The sequence below is a fragment of the Nesoenas mayeri genome, assembly GCF_963082525.1.
Source record: "Nesoenas mayeri genome assembly, chromosome: 2".
In the NCBI taxonomy this organism is placed as follows: Eukaryota; Metazoa; Chordata; class Aves; order Columbiformes; family Columbidae; genus Nesoenas; species Nesoenas mayeri.
The window spans coordinates 1,177,192-1,197,869 of NC_137543.1; the positions used below are offsets into that span (position 1 = coordinate 1,177,192).

The 20,678-nt window shown below is 62.5% G+C and overlaps 1 protein-coding gene across 2 annotated transcripts in view; it reads right to left on the minus strand.

The window, feature by feature from the left end:
• Window positions 1-20,678, minus strand: part of CPSF1 (cleavage and polyadenylation specific factor 1) — an 81,238-nt gene that overhangs the window by 8,251 nt on the left and 52,309 nt on the right. Inside the window, exons 29-34 of one of the 2 annotated variants that reach the window (XM_080339405.1) lie at window positions 18,461-18,545; window positions 16,538-16,679; window positions 12,329-12,481; window positions 7,721-7,897; window positions 7,551-7,617; window positions 5,113-5,160 (exon numbers count right to left, since the gene is read on the minus strand). In XM_080339405.1, the coding sequence (XP_080195531.1) occupies window positions 5,113-5,160; window positions 7,551-7,617; window positions 7,721-7,897; window positions 12,329-12,481; window positions 16,538-16,679; window positions 18,461-18,545 (672 nt within the window). The remainder of the gene's footprint in view (window positions 1-5,112; window positions 5,161-7,550; window positions 7,618-7,720; window positions 7,898-12,328; window positions 12,482-16,537; window positions 16,680-18,460; window positions 18,546-20,678) is intronic. The other variant, XM_080339406.1, reaches the window with a different exon arrangement.

Here is a 20,678-nt window from a genome sequence, read left to right on the forward strand (position 1 = left end):
ATGTCCCCCCATGTCCCATGTCCTCCCGTGTCCCCCCACATCCTGTGTCCCCCACGCACCCCTGTGTCCCGTGTCCTCCCATGTCCCATGTCCCCCGTGTCCCATGTCCTCTGCATCCCATCATGTCCCCCGTGTCCCATGTCCTCCTGTGTCCCTCCATGTCCCATGTCCCCCTGTGCCCCATGTCCTCTGCGTCCCCCCGTGTTCCGTGTCCCCGCATCCCTCCATGTCCCCCCATGTCCCGTATCCCTCTGTGTTCCCCCATGTCCCATGTTCCCCACATCCCTCCATGTCCCTCGTGTCCCATGTCCTCCCTTGTCCCCCCATGTCCCGTGGCCCATGTCCTCCTGTGTCCATGCGCATCCTGTGTCCCCCACGTACCCCCGTGTCCTCCCATGTCCCCCTCTGTCCCATGTCCTCCCGTGTCCTGTATCCCCCCATGTTCCCCACATCCCTCCATGTCCCCCCATGTCCCATGTCCTCACGTGTCCCCGTGTCCTGTGTCCCCCACATCCCCCCATGTCCTCCCATGTCCCCCTGTGCCCCTTGTCCTCTGCGTCCCCCCCACCTCCCTCCATGTCCCTCTGTGTCCCGTGTCCCATGTCCTCCCGTGTCCCTGCGCATCCTGTGTCCCCCACGTACCCCCATGTCCTCCCATGTCCCCCCATGTCCCATGTCCCCTGCATCCCTCCATGTCCCCCATGTCCCATGTCCCCCCATGTCCCATGTCCTCCTGTGTCCCTCATGTCCCCCTGTGTCCCATGTCCTCTGCACCCCCCTGGGTCCCATGTCCCCCTGCACCCCCCTGGGTCCCATGTCCCCTGCATCCCTCCATGTCCCACCGTGTCCCATGTCCCATGTCCTCCCGTGTCCCTGCGCATCCTGTGTCCCCCACGTACCCCTGTGTCCCATGTCCTCCCATGTCCCATGTCCTCCCGTGTCCCTGTGTATCCTGTGTCCCCCACGTACCCCTGTGTCCCGTGTCCTCCCATGTCCCTCCGTGGCCCATGTCCTCCTGTGTCCCCCCCATGTCCTGTGTCCCACATCCCCTCATGTCCCGTGTCCTCCCATGTCCCCCTGTGCCCCATGTCCTCTGCGTCCCCCCGTGTTCCGTGTCCCCTGCATCCCTCCATGTCCCCCTGTGTCCCATATCCCCCTGTGTCCCATGTCCTCCCATGTTCCCCACATCCCTCCATGTTCCCCCATGTCCTCACGTGTCCCCGTGTCCTGTGTCCCCCACATCCCCCCATGTCCTGTGTCCTCCCATGTCCCCCTGTGCCCCATGTCCTCTGCGTGCCCCCATGTTCCGTGTCCCCTGCATCCCTCCATGTCCCCCCGTGTCCCATGTCCTCCCGTGTCCCCCCACATCCTGTGTCCCCCACGCACCCCTGTGTCCCGTGTCCTCCCATGTCCCATGTCCCCCGTGTCCCATGTCCTCTGCATCCCATCATGTCCCCCGTGTCCCATGTCCTGTGTCCTCCCATGTCCCCCTGTGCCCCATGTCCTCTGCGTCCCCCCATGTTCCATGTCCCCTGCATCCCTCCATGTCCCCCCATGTCCCATGTCCTCCCGTGTCCCCCCACATCCTGTGTCCCCCACGCACCCCTGTGTCCCGTGTCCTCCCATGTCCCCCGTGTCCCATGTCCTCTGCATCCCATCATGTCCCCCGTGTCCCATGTCCTCCTGTGTCCCTCCATGTCCCATGTCCCCCTGTGCCCCATGTCCTCTGCGTCCCGCCGTGTTCCGTGTCCCCGCATCCCTCCATGTCCCCCCATGTCCCGTATCCCCCTGTGTTCCCCCATGTCCCATGTTCCCCACATCCCTCCATGTCCCCCGTGTCCCATGTCCTCCCTTGTCCCCCCATGTCCCGTGGCCCATGTCCTCCTGTGTCCATGCGCATCCTGTGTCCCCCACGTACCCCTGTGTCCTCCCATGTCCCCCTCTGTCCCATGTCCTCCCGTGTCCTGTATCCCCCCATGTTCCCCACATCCCTCCATGTCCCCCCATGTCCCATGTCCTCACGTGTCCCCCTGTGTCCTGTGTCCCCCACATCCCCCCATGTCCCATGTCCTCCCATGTCCCCCTGTGCCCCTTGTCCTCTGCGTCCCTCCCGCCTCCCTCCATGTCCCTCTGTGTCCCGTGTCCCATGTCCTCCCGTGTCCCTGCGCATCCTGTGTCCCCCACGTACCCCCATGTCCTCCCATGTCCCCCCATGTCCCATGTCCCCTGCATCCCTCCATGTCCCCCATGTCCCCTCATGTCCCATGTCCTCCTGTGTCCCTCATGTCCCCCTGTGTCCCATGTCCTCTGCGCCCCCCTGGGTCCCATGTCCCCTGCGCCCCCCTGGGTCCCATGTCCCCTGCATCCCTCCATGTCCCACCGTGTCCCATGTCCCATGTCCTCCCGTGTCCCTGCGCATCCTGTGTCCCCCACGTACCCCTGTGTCCCATGTCCCATGTCCTCCCGTGTCCCTGTGTATCCTGTGTCCCCCACGTACCCCTGTGTCCCGTGTCCTCCCATGTCCCTCCGTGGCCCATGTCCTCCTGTGTCCCCCCATGTCCTGTGTCCCACATGTCCCCCCATGTCCCGTGTCCTCCCATGTCCCCCTGTGCCCCATGTCCTCTGCGTCCCCCCGTGTTCCGTGTCCCCTGCATCCCTCCATGTCCCCCTGTGTCCCATATCCCCCTCTGTCCCATGTCCTCCCATGTTCCCCACATCCCTCCATGTCCCCCCATGTCCTCACGTGTCCCTGTGTCCTGTGTCCCCCACATCCCCCCATGTCCTGTGTCCTCCCATGTCCCCCTGTGCCCCTTGTCCTCTGCGTTCCCCCATGTTCCATGTCCCCTGCATCCCTCCATGTCCCCCCGTGTCCCATGTCCTCCCGTGTCCCCCCACATCCTGTGTCCCCCACGCACCCCTGTGTCCCATGTCCTCCCATGTCCCATGTCCCCCGTGTCCCATGTCCTCTGCATCCCATCATGTCTCCCGTGTCCCATGTCCCCCCATGTCCCATGTCCCCCTGTGCCCCATGTCCTCTGCGTCCCCCCATGTTCCGTGTCCCCTGCATCCCTCCATGTCCCCCCGTGTCCCATGTCCTCCCGTGTCCCCCCACATCCTGTGTACCCCACGCACCCCTGTGTCCCGTGTCCTCCCATGTCCCATGTCCCCCGTGTCCCATGTCCTCTGCATCCCATCATGTCCCCCGTGTCCCATGTCCCCCCATGTCCCATGTCCCCCTGTGCCCCATGTCCTCTGCGTCCCCCCATGTTCCATGTCCCCTGCATCCCTCCATGTCCCCCCGTGTCCCATGTCCTCCTGTGTCCCTGCACATCCTGTGTCCCCCACGTACCCCTGTGTCCCGTGTCCTCCCATGTCCCATGTCCCCCGTGTCCCATGTCCTCTGCATCCCATCATGTCCCCCGTGTCCCATGTCCTCCTGTGTCCCTCCATGTCCCATGTCCCCCTGTGCCCCATGTCCTCTGCGTCCCCCCGTGTTCCGTGTCCCCGCATCCCTCCATGTCCCCCCATGTCCCGTATCCCTCTGTGTTCCCCCATGTCCCATGTTCCCCACATCCCTCCATATCCCCCGTGTCCCATGTCCTCCCTTGTCCCCCCATGTTCCGTGTCCCATGTCCTCCCGTGTCCCTGCGTATCCTGTGTCCCCCACATACCCCTGTGTCCCGTGTCCTCCCATGTCCCTCCATGGCCCATGTCCTCCTGTGTCCCCCATGTCCTGTGTCCCCTATGTCCCATGTCCTCTCATGTCCTCTGCGTCCCTCAATGTTCCGTGTGTCCCACATCCCTCCATGTCCCCCCGTGTCCCGTATCCCCCCGTGTCTCATGTCCTCCCATGTCCCCCAATGTCCTGTGGCCCCCATGTCCCATGTTCCCCACATCCCTCCATGTCCCCTCATGTCCCATGTCCCCCCATGTCCCGCGTCCTCCCATGTCCCCCTGTGTTCTGTGTCCCCCACATCCCCCCATGTCTTCTGCGTACCCCTTGTTCCATGTCCCCCGCATCCCTCCATGTCCCCCCGTGTCCCATGTCCTCCCGTGTCCCCACGCATCCTGTGTTCCCCACGTACCCCTGTGTCCCGTGTCCTCCCATGTCCCATGTCCGTGTCCCATGTCCTCTGCATCCCATCATGTCCCCCGTGTCCCATGTCCTCCTGTGTCCCTCCATGTCCCATGTCCCCCTGTGCCCCATGTCCTCTGCGTCCCCCCATGTTCCATGTCCCCCACATCCCTCCATGTCGCCCCATGTCCCGTATCCCCCTGTGTTCCCCCATGTCCCATGTTCCCCACATCCCTCCATATCCCCCCATGTCCCATGTCCTCCCTTGTCCCCCCATGTCCCGTGTCCCATGTCCTCCCATGTCCCTGCGCATCCTGTGTCCCCCATGTACCCCTGTGTCCTCCCATGTCCCCCCGTGGCCCATGTCCCCCGCATCCCATCATGTCCCGCCATGTCCCATGTCCTCCTGTCCCCCTCCATGTCCTGTGTCCCCCACATACCCCCGTGTCCCATGTCCCCTGCATCCCATCATGTCCCACATGTCCCATGTCCCACCATGTCCTGTGTCCCCCCATGTCCCCGTGTCCCCCACATCCCGTGTCCCATGTCCTCCCATGTCCCCCCGTGTTCCATGTCCCCTGCATCCCATCATGTCCCCCATGTCCCATGTCCCACCATGTCCTGTGTCCCCCCATGTCCCCGTGTCCCCCACATCCCGTGTCCCATGTCCTCCCATGTCCCCCCGTGTTCCATGTCCCCTGCATCCCATCATGTCCCCCGTGTACCATGTCCCACCATGTCCCATGTCCTCCTGTGTCCCCGCCATGTCCCCCCATGTCCTGTGTCCCCCACATCCTCGTGTGTCCTGTCCCCCGCCATGTCCCCTGCATCCCATCATGTCACCCTGTGTCCCATGTCCCCTGTGTCCCATGTCCCCCCGTGTCTCGTGTCCCCGTGTCCCATGTCCCCCCATGTCCTGTGTCCCCGTGTCCCATGTCCCACCATGTCCCCTCCCCATGTCCTCTCCTCATATCCCCCATGTCCACCCCATATCCCCTGTGTCCCCCATGTCCCCCCGTGTCCCCCGTGTCCCTCACCTTCGGGCAAGTACATGTACACCAGCAGGTTGCGGTCGCGGTCGGACACTGCGGGACACGGAGGTTTTGGTGAAGTGTCACCAACCCCACGGGGGACATTAGTGGCCCTGGTGGTGCCGGGAGCCTCGTGGCAACACCAGGAGCCCACAGGCAACACCGGGACCCACGTGGCGGTGCCGGGAGCCATATGGCAGCACCAGAAGCCCCACGGCAACACCAAGAGTCCCCAACAACACCAGGAGCCTTGTGGCAATGCCAGGAGCCTCATGGCAACACCGGGAGCCACATGGCAACACCAGGAGCTGCACAGCAGCACCGGGAGCCCTGTGGCAGCACAAGGAGACACATGGCAACACCAGGACCCCACAGCAGCACTGGGATCTCGCCAGCAACACCAGGAGCCACGTGGTAACACCAGGATCCACATAGTAACACCAGGAGCCATGTGGCAACACTGGGAGCCATATGGTAACACCGGGATCCATGTGGCAACACCAGGAGCCATGTGGTAACACTGGGAGCCATGTGGTAACACCGGGATCCATGTGGCAACACCAGGATCCATGTGGCAACACCAGGAGCCACATGGTAACACCAGGATCCACGTGGCAACACCAGGATCCATGTGGCAACACCGGGAGCCACGTGGCAACACCAGGAGCCACGTGGCAACACCAGGATCCATATGGTAACACCGGGATCCATGTGGCAACACCAGGAGCCATGTGGTAACACTGGGAGCCACGTGGTAACACCGGGATCCATGTGGCAACACCAGGATCCATGTGGCAACACCAGGAGCCACATGGTAACACCAGGATCCACGTGGCAACACCAGGATCCATGTGGCAACACCGGGAGCCACGTGGCAACACCAGGAGCCACGTGGCAACACCAGGATCCATATGGTAACACCGGGATCCATGTGGCAACACCAGGAGCCATGTGGTAACACCAGGATCCACGTGGTAACACCCGGATCCATGTGACAACACCAGGATCCATGTGGTAACACCAAGATCCACGTGGCAACACCGGGAGCCATATGGCAACACCAGGATCCACGTGGTAACACGAGGATCCACATGGTAACACCAGGATCCATGTGGCAACACCAGGAGCCATGTGGTAACACCAGGAGCCATGTGGCAACACCAGGATCCATGTGGCAACACCAGGAGCCACATGGCAACACCAGGATCCACATAGTAACACCAGGATCCATGTGCTAACACCAGGAGCCATGTGGTAACACCAGGAGCCACATGGAAACACCAGGAGCCACGTGGCAACACCGGGCGCCACGTGGTAACACCCGGAGCCACGTGGCAACACCAGGATCCATGTGGCAACACCAGGAGCCACATGGTAACATGAGGATCCACGTGGCAACACCAGGAGCCATGTGGTAACACCAGGAGCCACGTGGCAACACCAGAAGCCACGTGACAACACCGGGAGCCACGTGGTAACATGAGGATCCACATGGTAACACCAGGATCCATGTGACAACACCAGGAGCCACGTGGTAACACCAGGAGCCACATGGCAACACCAAGAGCCACGTGGTAACACCAGAAGCCACATGTGGCAACACCAGGATCCACATGGTAACACCGGGAGCCATGTGGTAACACCAGGAGCCACATGGCAGCACCAGGATCCATGTGGCTACATCGGGATCCATGTGGCTACATCGGGAGCCATGTGGTAACACCAGGATGCACATGGCAACACCAGAAGCCACATGGCAACACCAGGATCCACGTGGCAACACCAGGATCCATGTGGCAACACCAGGATCCACCTAGTAACACCAGAAGCCATGCGGCAACACCGGGAGCCATGTGGCAGCATCAGGATCCATGTGGCAACTCCAGGAGCCACGTGGTAACACCAGGATCCATGTGGCAACACCGGGAGCCACGTGGCAACACCAGGATCCACGTGGCAACACCAGGATCCATGTGGTAACACCACGAGCCATTTGGCAACACCAGGATCCACATGGTAACACCAGGATCCATGTGCTAACACCAGGAGCCATGTGGTAACACCAGGAGCCACATGGAAACACCAGGAGCCACGTGGCAACACCAGGATCCACGTGGTAACACCAGGAGCCACGTGGTAACACCAGGATCCATGTGGCAACACCAGGATCCACATAGTAACATGAGGATCCATGTGGCAACACCGGGAGCCACGTGGCAACACCAGGATCCATGTGGCAACACCAGGAGCCACATGGTAACATGAGGATCCACGTGGCAACACCAGGAGCCATGTGGTAACACCAGGAGCCACGTGGCAACACCAGAAGCCACGTGACAACACCGGGAGCCACGTGGTAACATGAGGATCCATATGGTAACACCAGGATCCACGTGGCAACACCAGAAGCCACATGGCAACACCAGGACCCCCCCGTGCCGTACCCAGGAAGCCCAGCTGGCCGCTGTCCACCATGAAGTCCACGCTATAGACCTCCAAGGGCTTCGCGTCCTGCGGGAAACAAAGCCGCGGTTCAACCCTGGCGCTGTCACCACCGTCCCCAGGCGTCCCCAGGTGTCCCCACGGCGTCCCCGCGTGTCCCCGCGCGCCGCACCCGGCTGACGAGGGACAGCGTCTTGCTGCCCTCCTGGTAGCGCAGGAGGCAGATGCTCTTCACCAGGTCCCCGGCCAGGATGAAGCTCTTGACGCTGATGAGCTGGTGGATGTAGAGCTGGGTGTCGATGAACGCCATGCCCGTCAGCTCGCCCGCCCGCAGGCTCCACAGGAAGATCTGTCATCGGAGAGGGGACAAGTGACAATCTGACACCCCATGGGGTCACCAACCCCACCTGGGGGTCATTGATCCCACCTGGGGGTCACCAACCCCATCAAAGAGTCACCAAACCCCCCAGGTGTCACTAAGGGCCACGACCATTAGCTCCCCACACGCAGGCTCCAAAGGAAGATCTGTCACTGGAGGGGATAAGTGACAATCTAACACCCCATGGGGTCACCAAGCCCATCAAGGGGTTACTGATCCCACCTGGGGGTCCCCAACCCCATCAAGGGGTCACCAAACCCCCCAGGTGTCACTAAGGGCCATCACCATCAGCTCCCCCACACGCAGGCTCCACAGGAAGATCTGTCACCACAGAGGGGACAAGTGACACCATGACCCCCCCATGGGTTCACCAAGCCCATCAAGGGGTTCCTGATCCCACCTGGGGGTCACCAAACCCCTCATGGGGTCACCAAACCCCCCAGGTGTCACTAAGGGCCATCACCATCAGCTCCCCCACACGCAGGCTCCACAGGAAGATCTGTCACCACAGAGGGGACAAGTGACACCATGACCCCCCCATGGGTTCACCAAGCCCATCAAGGGGTTCCTGATCCCACCTGGGGGTCACCAAACCCCTCATGGGGTCACCAAACCCCCCAGGTGTCACTAAGGGCCATGACCGTCAGCTCCCCACACGCAGGCTCCACAGGAAGATCTGTCACCACAGAGGGGACAAGTGACACCATGACCCCCCCATAGGGTCACCAAGCCCATCAAGGGGTTCCTGATCCCACCTGGGGGTCACCAAACCCCTCATGGGGTCACCAAACCCCCCAGGTGTCACTAAGGGCCATGACCGTCAGCTCCCCACACGCAGGCTCCACAGGAAGATCTGTCACCAGAGAGGGGACAAGTGACACCAAGACCCCCCCATAGCGTCACCAATGCTGCCTGGGGGTCACCAAACCCCTCAAGGGGTCACTGATCCCCCCTGGGGATCACCAACCCCATCAAGGGGTCACCAAACCCCTAAGGGGTCACCAAACCCAACCTGGGAGTCACCAAACTCACTGGGAAGATCTGTCATCAGAGAGGGGACAAGTGACAACCTGACATCCCATGGGGTCACCGACCCCACCTGGGGGTCATTGATCCCATCAAGGGGTCACCAAACCCCTCATGGGGTCACCAAACTCCCCAGGTGTCACTAAGGGCCATGACCGTCAGCTCCCCCACACGCAGGCTCCACAGGAAGATCTGGCACCACAGAGGGGACAAGTGACACCATGGCCCCCCCATGGGGTCACCAAGCCCATCAAGGGGTTACTGATCCCACCTGGGGGTCCCCAACCCCATCAAGGGGTCAACAAACCCCTCATGGGGTCACCAAACCCCCAGGTGTCACTAAGGGCCATGACCTTTAGCTCCACACACGGAGGCTCCACAGGAAGATCTGTCACCAAAGGGGGGACAAGTGACAAACTGACACCCCCATGGGGTCATCAACCCCAAAAAGGGGTTACTGATCCCATCTGGGGGTCCCCAACCCCATCAAGGGGTCACCAAACCCCTCATGGGGTCACCAAACCCCTCAGGTGTCACTAAGGGCCATGCCCATCAGCTCCCCCGCGCGCAGGCTCCACAGGAAGATCTGTCACCAGAGAGGGGACAAGTGACACCATGACCCCCCGTAGGGTCACCAAGCCCATCAAGGGGTTACTGATCCCACCTGGGGGTCACCAAACCCCTCATGGGGTCACCAAACCCCCCAGGTGTCACTAAGGGCCATGACCGTCAGCTCCCCACACGCAGGCTCCACAGGAAGATCTGGCACCACAGAGGGGACAAGTGACACCAAGACCCCCCCATAGCGTCACCAATGCTGCCTGGGGGTCACCAAACCCCTCAAGGGGTCACTGATCCCCCCTGGGGATCACCAACCCCATCAAGGGGTCACCAAACCCCTAAGGGGTCACCAAACCCCACCTGGGAGTCACCAAACCCCCTGGGAAGATCTGTCACCAGAAGGGGGACAAGTGACATCCTGACCCCAGCATGGGGTCACCGACCCCACCTGGGGGTCATTGATCCCATCAAGGGGTCACCAAACCCCTCATGGGGTCACCAAACCCCTCAGGTGTCACTAAGGGCCACGACCGTCAGCTCCCCACACGCAGGCTCCACAGGAAGATCTGCCACCAGAGAGGGGACAAGTGACAACCTGACACCCCATGGGGTCACCAAGCCCATCAAGGGGTTACTGATCCCACCTGGGGGTCCCCAACCCCATCAAGGGGTCAACAAACCCCTCATGGGGTCACCAAACCCCCAGGTGTCACTAAGGGCCATGACCTTTAGCTCCACATACGGAGGCTCCACAGGAAGATCTGTCACCAAAGGGGGGACAAGTGACACCATGACCCCCCCATGGGGTCCCCAACCCTATCAAGGGGTCACCAACCCCTAAGGGGTCACCAAACCCCCTGGGAAGATCTGTTAGCAAAGCGGGGACAAGTGACATCCTGACCCCACCATGGGGTCACCAAACACCCCTGGGTGTCCCCAAGCCCTCCCCAAGTGTCCCCAAGCCACCCACAGCCTCCACAGGAAGATCTGCTACCTGGGAGGCGGGGACAAGTGGCACCTCAGCTCAGCCCAGGGGTCCCCAAAGTCCCCTGGGTGGCCACATGTCCCCAGGTGGGGACAAGTGACACCTCAACCACCCAGTTGGCCCAGTTCTGGCCAATGGTGGACACCAAGTCCCCAACCTCACCAGTGTCCCCAGCCCCCTGGTGTCCCCTGACCCCACAGGTGACCTTAACCCTGGTGAGATACTGGTCTATGGTGGACACCAGGTCCCCAACCCCCTCAGGTGTCCCCACTCCCCTTCTGGTCAATGTCCCCAGGTGTCCCCAGCCCTGTGAGATGTCCCCACCTCGTGTCCCCAGGTGACCTTCTGGCCCATGGTGGACACAAGGCAGCCATGGTAGTGACAGGGTTGTCACCGGCCCCTTCTGGTCAATGTTCCCAGGTGTCCCCAGCCCTGCGAGGTGTCCCCAGACCAATGTCCCCACCCTGTGTCCCCAGGTGACCTTCTGGCCCATGGTGGACACAAGGCGGACATGGTAGTGACAGGGTTGTCACCGGCCCCTTCTGGTCAATGTCCCCAGGTGTCCCCAGCCCTGCGAGGTGTCCCCAGACCAATGTCCCCACCCTGTGTCCCCAGGTGACCTCCTGGCCCATGGTGGACACAAGGCAGCCATGGTAGTGACAGGGTTGTCACCGGCCCCTTCTGGTCAATGTCCCCAGGTGTCCCCAGCCCTGCGAGGTGTCCCCAGGCCAATGTCCCCACCCTGTGTCCCCAGGTGACCTTCTGGCCCATGGTGGACACAAGGCGGACATGGTAGTGACAGGGTTGTCACCGGCCCCTTCTGGTCAATGTCCCCAGGTGTCCCCAGCCCTGCGAGGTGTCCCCAGGCCAATGTCCCCACCTTGTGTCCCCAGGTGACCTCCTGGCCCATGGTGGACACAAGGCGGCCATGGTAGTGACAGGGTTGTCACCGGCCCCTTCTGGCCAATGTCCCAGGTGTCCCCAGTGTCCCCAGCCCCCCGAGGTGTCCCCAGTGACCTTCTGGCCCATGGTGGACACAAGGCAGCCATGGTAGTGACAGGGTTGTCACCGGCCCCTTCTGGTCAATGTCCCCAGGTGTCCCCAGCCCTGCGAGGTGTCCCCAGGCCAATGTCCCCACCTTGTGTCCCCAGGTGACCTCCTGGCCCATGGTGGACACAAGGCGGCCATGGTAGTGACAGGGTTGTCACCGGCCCCTTCTGGCCAATGTCCCAGGTGTCCCCAGTGTCCCCAGCCCCCCGAGGTGTCCCCAGTGACCTTCTGGCCCATGGTGGACACAAGGCAGCCATGGTAGTGACAGGGTTGTCACCGGCCCCTTCTGGTCAATGTCCCCAGGTGTCCCCAGCCCTGCGAGGTGTCCCCAGGCCAATGTCCCCACCCCGTGTCCCCAGGTGACCTTCTGGCCCATGGTGGACAAAAGGCGGCCATGGCAGTGACAGGGTTGTCACCGGCCCCTTCTGGCCAATGTCCCCAGGTGTCCCCAGTGTCCTCAGGTGTCCTCGGTGTCCCCACCCCCCGCGGTGTCCCCCAGTGACCTTCTGGCCGATGGCGGACACGAGGTAGCTGTGACAGTGACAGGGTTGTCACCGGCCCCTTCTGGCCAATGTCCCCAGGTGTCCCCAGTGTCCCCAGGTGTCCCCAGTGTCCCCACCCCCGCGGTGTCCCCCAGTGACCTTCTGGCCGATGGCGGACACGAGGTAGCTGTGACAGTGACAGGGTTGTCACCGGCCCCTTCTGGCCAATGTCCCCAGGTGTCCCCAGTGTCCCCAGGTGTCCCCAGTGTCCCCACCCCTGCGGTGTCCCCCAGTGACCTTCTGGCCGATGGCGGACACGAGGTAGCCGTGGCAGTGACACAGGGCTGTCACCGGCCCCTTCTGCTCCTTCTCGTACAGAACCTTGAACTTGTTCTTGGTGAGCGGCTGCCCCGGCTCCGGCACCACCTCGATCACGTCCATGATCAGGATCTGGGGACGGGGACATCGGGGACATCAGGGACACCGGGGTCACCAGTGGCACCTGCAGCCCAGAGGCCTGACCAGGGTGTCCCCTGAGTGTCCCCCAAGACTTCTGAGTGGACCCTGAGACCCCTGGGTGTCCCCCAGGATTACTGGGTGTCCCCTGAGACCCTTGGGTGTCCCCTGAGACCCCTGAGTGTCACCTGAGTGTCCCCTGAGACCCTTGGGTGTCCCCTGAGTGTCTCCTGGGTGTCCCCTAAAACTCCTGGGTGTCCCCTGAGTGTCCCCTGAGACCTTTGGGTGTCCCCTGAGACCCTTGAGTGTCACCTGAGTGTCCCCTGAGACCCTTGGGTGTCCCCTGAGACCCTTGAGTGTCACCTGAGTGTCCCCTGAGACCCTTGGGTGTCCCCTGAGATCCCTGAGTGTCACCTGAGTGTCCCCTGAGACCCTTGGGTGTCCCCTGAGACCTCTGAGTGTCAACTGAGTGTCCCCTGAGACCCTTGGGTGTCCCCTGAGACTCTTGAGTGTCACCTGAGTGTCAACTGAGACCCTTGGGTGTCCTTTGAGACCCTTGGGTGTCCCCTGAGTGTCTCCTGGGTGTCCCCTAAAACTCCTGGGTGATCGCTGAGTGTCTCCTGGGACCCCTGGGTGTCCCCTGAGTGTCACCTGAGTGTCCCCTGAGACCCTTGGGTGTCCCCTGAGACCTCTGAGTGTTAACTGAGAGTCCCCTGAGACCCTTGGGTGTCCCCTGAGACCCCTGAGTGTCACCTGAGTGTCCCCTGAGACCCTTGGGTGTCCCCTGAGACCCCTGAGTGTCACCTGAGTGTCCTCTGAGACCCTTGGGTGTCCCCTGAGTGTCACCTGAGTGTCCCCTGAGACCCTTGGCTGTCCCCTGAGACCCTAGAGCGTCACCTGAGTGTCCCCTGAGACCCTTGGGTGTCCCCTGAGACCCCTGAGTGTCACCTGAGTGTCCCCTGAGACCCTTGGGTGTCCCCTGAGACCCCTAAGTGTCACCTGAGTGTCCCCTGAGACCCCTGGGTGTCCCCTGAGTGTCCCCTGGGTGTCCCCTAAGACTCCTGGGTGATCCCTGAGTGTCTCCTGGGACCCCTGGGTGTCCCCCAAGACTCCTGAGTGTCCCCTGGGTGTCCCCGAGACCCTTAAGTTGTCCACTGGATGTCCCCTAAGTGTTCACCAAGAGCCCTGGATGTCCCCTGAGACCCTTGGGTGTCCCCTGGGTGTCCCCCAAGCCTCCTGAGTGTCCCCTAAGACTCCTGGGTGTCCCCTGGGTGTCCCCCAAGCCCCCTAGGTGTTCTCTGAGTGTCCCCTGGGTGTCCCCTGAGCATCTCCCAAGACTCCTGGGTGTCCCCAAGACCCCTAAATTGTCCCCTGGATGTTCCCTAAGTGTCCACCAAGAGCCCTGGATGTCCCCTGAGACCCTTGGGTGTCCCCTGGGTGTCCCCTGAGACCCTTGCAAGTCCCCTGGGTGTGCCCCAAGCCTCCTGGGTGTCTCCTGAGTGTCCCCTGGGTGTCCCCCAAGCCTCCTCGGTGTCCCCTAAGACTCCTGGGTGTCCCCTGGGTGTCCCCCAAGGCCCCCAGGTGCTCTCTAAGTGTCCCCTGGGTGTGCCCCAAGTCTCCTGGCTGTCCCTAAGACTCTTGAATGTCCCCTGAGTGTCCCCCAAGCCCTCCAGGTGCTCTCTGAGTGTCCCCTGGGTGGCTCCTGAGCATCTCCCAAGACTCCTGGTTGTCCCCAAGACCCCTAAATTGTCCCCTGGATGTTCCCTAAGTGTCCACCAAGAGCCCTGGATGTCCCCTGAGACCCTTGGGTGTCCCCTGGGAGTCCCCTGAGACCCTTGCAAGTCCCCTGGGTGTGCCCCAAGCCTCCTGGGTGTCTCCTGAGTGTCCCCTGCGTGTCCCCTAAGACTCCTGGGTGTCTCCTAAGACTCCTGGGTGTCCCCTGGCTGTCCCCCAAGGCCCCCAGGTGCTCTCTAAGTGTCCCCTGGGTGTGCCCCAAGTCTCCTGGCTGTCCCTAAGACTCTTGAATGTCCCCTGAGTGTCCCCCAAGCCCTCCAGGTGTTCTCTGAGTGTCCCCTGGGTGTCCCCTGAGCATCTCCCAAGACTCCTGGTTGTCCCCAAGACCCCTAAATTGTCCCCTGGATGTTCCCTAAGTGTCCACCAAGAGCCCTGGATGTCCCCTGAGACCCTTGGGTGTCCCCTGGGAGTCCCCTCGGACCCTTGCAAGTCCCCTGGGTGTGCCCCAAGCCTCCTGGATGTCTCCTGAGTGTCCCCTGGGTGTCCCCCAAGCCTCCTGGGTGTCTCCTAAGACTCCTGGGTGTCCCCTGGGTGTCCCCCAAGCCCCCCAGGTGCTCTCTGAGTGTCCCCTGGGTGTGCCCCAAGCCTCCTGGGTGTCTCCTGAGTGTCCCCTGGGTGTCCCCCCAGACTCCTGGGTGTCCCCTAAGACCCCTGGGTGTCCTCTGAGTGTCCCCCAAGCCCCCCAGGTGCTCTCTGAGTGTCCCCTGGGTGTGCCCCAAGCCTCCTGGGTGTCTCCTGAGTGTCCCCTGGGTGTCCCCCCAGACTCCTGGGTGTCCCCTAAGACCCCTGGGTGTCCTCTGAGTGTCCCCCAAGCCCCCCAGGTGCTCTCTGAGTGTCCCCTGGGTGTGCCCCAAGCCTCCTGGGTGTCTCCTGAGTGTCCCCTGGGTGTCCCCCAAGACTCCTGGGTGTCCCCTAAGACCCCTGGGTGTCCTCTGGGTGTCCCCCAAGCCCCCCAGGTGCTCTCTGAGTGTCCCCTGGGTGTCCCCTGAGCATCTCCCAAGACTCCTGGGTGTCCCCAAGACCCCTAAATTGTCCCCTGGATGTTCCCTAAGTGTCCACCAAGAGCCCTGGATGTCCCCTGAGACCCTTGGGTGTCCCCTGGGAGTCCCCTGAGACCCTTGCAAGTCCCCTGGGTGTCCCCCAAGACTCCTGGGTGTCCCCTAAGACCCCTGGGTGTCCCCTGAGTGTCCCCTGGGTGTCCCCTAAGACTCCTGGGTGTCCTCTGGGTGTCCCCCAAGCCCCCCAGGTGCTCTCTGAGTGTCCCCTGGGTGTCCTCTGAGCATCTCCCAAGACTCCTGGGTGTCCCCAAGACCCCTAAATTGTCCCCTGGATGTTCCCTAAGTGTCCACCAAGAGCCCTGGATGTCCCCTGAGACCCTTGGGTGTCCCCTGGGAGTCCCCTGAGACCCTTGCAAGTCCCCTGGGTGTGCCCCAAGCCTCCTGGGTGTCCCCTAAGACCCCTGGGTGTCCCCTGGGTGTCCCCCAAGCCCCCCAGGTGCTCTCGGAGTGTCCCCTGGGTGTGCCCCAAGCCTCCTGGATGTCTCCTGAGTGTCCCCTAAGACTCCTGAGAGTCCCCTGGGTGTCCCCTAAGACCCCTGGATGTCCTCTGGGTGTCCCCCAAGCCCCCCAGGTGTTCTCTGAGTGTCCCCTGGGTGGCTCCTGAGCATCTCCCAAGACTCCTGGTTGTCCCCAAGACCCCTAAATTGTCCCCTGGATGTTCCCTAAGTGTCCACCAAGAGCCCTGGATGTCCCCTGAGACCCTTGGGTGTCCCCTGGGAGTCCCCTGAGACCCTTGCAAGTCCCCTGGGTGTGCCCCAAGCCTCCTGGGTGTCTCCCGAGTGTCCCCTGGGTGTCCCCTAAGACTCCTGGGTGTCTCCTAAGACTCCTGGGTGTCCCCCGGCTGTCCCCCAAGCCCCCCAGGTGCTCTCTGAGTGTCCCCTGGGTGTCCCCTGAGCATCTCCCAAGACTCCTGGGTGTCCCCAAGACCCCTAAATTGTCCCCTGGATGTTCCCTAAGTGTCCACCAAGAGCCCTGGATGTCCCCTGAGACCCTTGGGTGTCCCCTGGGAGTCCCCTGAGACCCTTGCAAGTCCCCTGGGTGTGCCCCAAGCCTCCTGGGTGTCTCCTGAGTGTCCCCTGGGTGTCCCCTAAGACTCCTGGGTGTCCCCTGCGTGTCCCCCAAGCCCCCCAGGTGCTCTCTGAGTGTCCCCTGAGCATCTCCCAAGACTCCCGCGTGTCCCCTGGGTGTCCCCACTGACCCTGCCGCGGCAGGTGACCTCCTCGCCCTGCATGAGACACGTCCCCACGGCCACGTAGCCCTTGAGCCCCGACACGGTCTCCTGGCTGCGCAGTGACACCGTCTTCATGCAGGTGACGTGTTCCCACTCCTCCAGCTCGATCCTGGGGACAAGGGGACACAGCCGCGCTCAGGGGGACACCCCAGGCTGGGGACATGGGGACACTGCGCGGTGCTCACCGGGTGTTGGGGATGGTCTGGGTGACATGGGGACATGGGGACATTGAGCGGTGCTCACCGGGTGCTGGGGATGGTCTGGGTGACATGGGGACATTGTGCGGTGCTCACCGGGTGTTGGGGACAGTCTGGGGGACATGGGGATATGGGGACATTGCACGGTGCTCACCAGGTGTTGGGGATGGTCTGGGGGACATGGGGACATTGTGCGGTGCTCACCGGCTGTTGGGGATGGTCTGGGGAATGTGGGGACATTGGGACACGGGGACATTGTGCAGTGCTCACTGGGTGTTGGGCATGGTCTGGGTGACAGGGGGACATGGGGGACATTGCGGGGTGCTCACCAGGTGTTGGGGACGGTCTGGGGGACATGGGGACATGGGGACATTGCGCGGTGCTCACCGGGTGTTGGGGATGGTCTGGGGGACATGGGGACATTGTGCGGTGCTCACCGGCTGTTGGGGATGGTCTGGGGGACATGGGGACATTGCACGGTGCTCACCAGGTGTTGGGGATGGTCTGGGGGACATGAGAACATTGCGTGGTGCTCACTGGGTGTTGGGGATGGTCTGGGGGACATGGGGACATTGCGTGGTGCTCACCGGGTGTTGGGGATGGTCTGGGGGACATGGGGACATTGCGTGGTGCTCACCGGGTGTTGGGGATGGTCTGGGTGACACAGGGACATGGGGACATTTTGCATTGCTCACCGGGTGTTGGGGACAGTCTGGGGGACATGGGGACATGGGGACAATGCGCGGTGCTCAACGGCTGTTGGGGATGGTCTGGGGAATGTGGGGACATTGGGACACGGGGACATTGTGCGGTGCTCACCGGGTGTTGGGCATGGTCTGGGTGACAGGGGGACATGGGGACATTGCGGGGTGCTCACCGAGTGTTGGGGACGGTCTGGGGGACATGGGGACATTTTGCATTGCTCACTGGGTGTTGGGGACATGGGGACACGGGGACATTGCGCGGTGCTCACCCGGTGTTGGGGATGGTCTGGGTGACATGGGGACATGGGGACATTGCACGGTGCTCACCGGGTGTTGGGGATGGTCTGGGTGACAGGGGGACATGGGAACACGGGGACATTGCACGGTGCTCACTGGGTGTTGGGGATGGTCTGGGTGACACAGGGACATGGGGACGTGGGGACATTTTCCATTGCTCACCGGGTGTTGGGGACAGTATGGGGGACATGGGGACATTGCGCGGTGCTCACCGGGTGTTGGGGACAGTCTGGGGGACATGGGGACACGAGGACATTGTGCGGTGCTCACGGGTGTTGGGGATGGTCTGGGTGACATGGGGACACGAGGACATTGCACAGTGCTCACCGGGTGTTGGGGATGGTCTGGGGGACATTGTGGGGTGCTCACTGGGTGTTGGGGATGGTCTGGGGGACATGGGGACATGGGGACACTGGGGGGTGCTCACGGGTGTCGGGGATGGTCTGGGTGACATGGGGACATTGCGTGGTGCTCACCGGGTGTTGGGGATGGTCTGGGGGACATGGGGACATTGTGGGGTGCTCACGGGTGTTGGGGATAGTCTGGGTGACATGGGGACATTGCGCGGTGCTCACCGGGTGTTGGGCATGGTCTGGGTGACAGGGGGACATGGGGGACATTGCGGGGTGCTCATCGGGTGTTGGGGATGGTCTGGGGGACATGGGGACATGGGGACATTGTGCGGTGCTCACCGGGTGTTGGGGATGGTCTCCCAGCTCACCGGGGAGATCAGTTGGATGGAAAACGCCTCCTGCTGCGGGGGCACGTACCGATCATCTGGGGACAGGGACACGTGTCAGGGGGACACGGGGGGGACACGGGGACACACAGGGCTTGGGGAACACGTACCCATCGTCTGGGGACAGGGACATGGTTCGGGGAGACACACGAGGCTTGGAGGGGACATGGGGGTTGAGGGGGCACATAGTGCTTGTCTGGGGACATGGGGCTCAGGGGGGACATGGGACTTGGGGAGGGCACATACCGCTCATCTGGGGACATGGGGCTCAGGGAGGGGGTGACAGGGCTCAGGGGGTGACAAGGGGACATGGGGTTATAGGGAAGACATGGAGGTTGTGGGGGGTGACAGTAGTGACATGGGACTCAGTGGAGTAACATAGCCTGGTGGGGGACACGAGGCTCAGGGGGGTGACATGGAGATTGGGGGGGTGACAGGAGTGACATGGGGCTATAGAGGAGACATGGAGATTGGGGCGGGGGTGACAGGGCTGGGGGGTGACAGGAGTGACATGGGGCTCGGGGGGGACATGGGGATTGGGGGGTGACAGGAGTGATACGGGGCTCGGGGGGGGACATGGGGATTGGGAGGTGACAGGAGTGATACAGGGCTCGGGGGGGACATGGGGATTGGAGGGTGACAGGAGTGACATGGGGCTCGGGGGGGGACATGGGGATTGGGGGGTGACAGGAGTGACATGGGGCTATGGAGGGGACATGGAGATTGGGGGTGGTGACAGGGCTGGGGGGTGACAGGAGTGACATGGGGCTCAGGGGGGACACAGAGATTGGGGGGAGTGACAGGAGTGACATGGGGCTATGGAGGGGACATGGAGATTGGGGGTGGTGACAGGGCTGGGGGGTGACAGGAGTGACATGGGGCTCAGGGGGGGACACAGAGATTGGGGGGAGTGACAGGAGTGACATGGGGCTATGGAGGGGACATGGAGATTGGGGGTGGTGACAGGGCTGGGGGGTGACAGGAGTGACACAGGGCTTGGGGTGGGGACATGGAGATTGGGGGGCTGTGACAGGAGTGACATGGGGCTCAGGGGGAACATGGAGATTAGGGGGTGACAGGAGTGACACTGGGCTCAGGATGGTGACAGTGCTTGTGGGGGGAGATGGGGATTGGGGGGTGACAGGGCCAGGGGGGTGACAGGAGTGACATGGGGCTCAGGGGGGGACATGGAGATTGGAGGGGGTGACAGGAGTGACATGGGGCTATAGAGGGGACATGGAGATTGGGGGGTGACAGGAGTGACATGGGGCTTGGGGTGGGGGACATGGAGACTGGAGGCGGTGACAGGAGTGACACGGGGCTCAGGGGGGGACATGGGATTGGGGGGGTGACAGGAGTGACATGGGGCTTGGGGTGGGGACATGGAGATTGAGGGGTGACAGGAGTGACACGGGGCTCAGGAGGGTGACAGTGCTTGTGGGGGGAGATGGGGATTGGGGGGTGACAGGGCCGGGGGGGTGACAGGAGTGACACTGGGCTTGGGGTGGGGACATGGAGATTGGGGGGGTGATAGGAGTGACATGGGGCTATAGGGGGCACATGGAGACTTGGGGGAGGGACATGGAGATTGGAGTGACAGGGTGACAGGGCTGGAGGGGTGACAGGAGTGACACAGGGCTTGGGGTGGGGACATGGAGAATGGGGGGGTGACAGGAGTGACACGGGGCTTGGAGGGGACATGGGGATTGGGGAGTGACAGGAGTGACATGGGGCTCGGGGGGGGACATGGGGTTTGGGGGGTGACAGAAGTGACACAGGGATTGGGGTGGGGACATGGAGTTTGGGGGGTGACAGGAGTGACATGGGAGTTGGGGTGGGGACATGGGGATTGGGGGGTGACAGGAGTGACATGGGGCTCAGGTTGGGACATGGGGATTGGGGGGTGACAGGAGTGACATGGGGCTCAGGGGGGGACATGGGGATTGGGGGGTGACAGGAGTGACATGGGGCTCAGGTTGGGACATGGGGATTGGGGGGTGACAGGAGTGACATGGGGCTCAGGGGGACACATGGGGTTTGGGGAGTGACAGAAGTGACACAGGGATTGGGGTGGGGACATGGGGATTGGGGGGTGACAGGAGTGACACGGGGCTCAGGAGGGTGACAGTGCTTGTGGGGGGAGATGGGGATTGGGGGGTGACAGGGCCGGG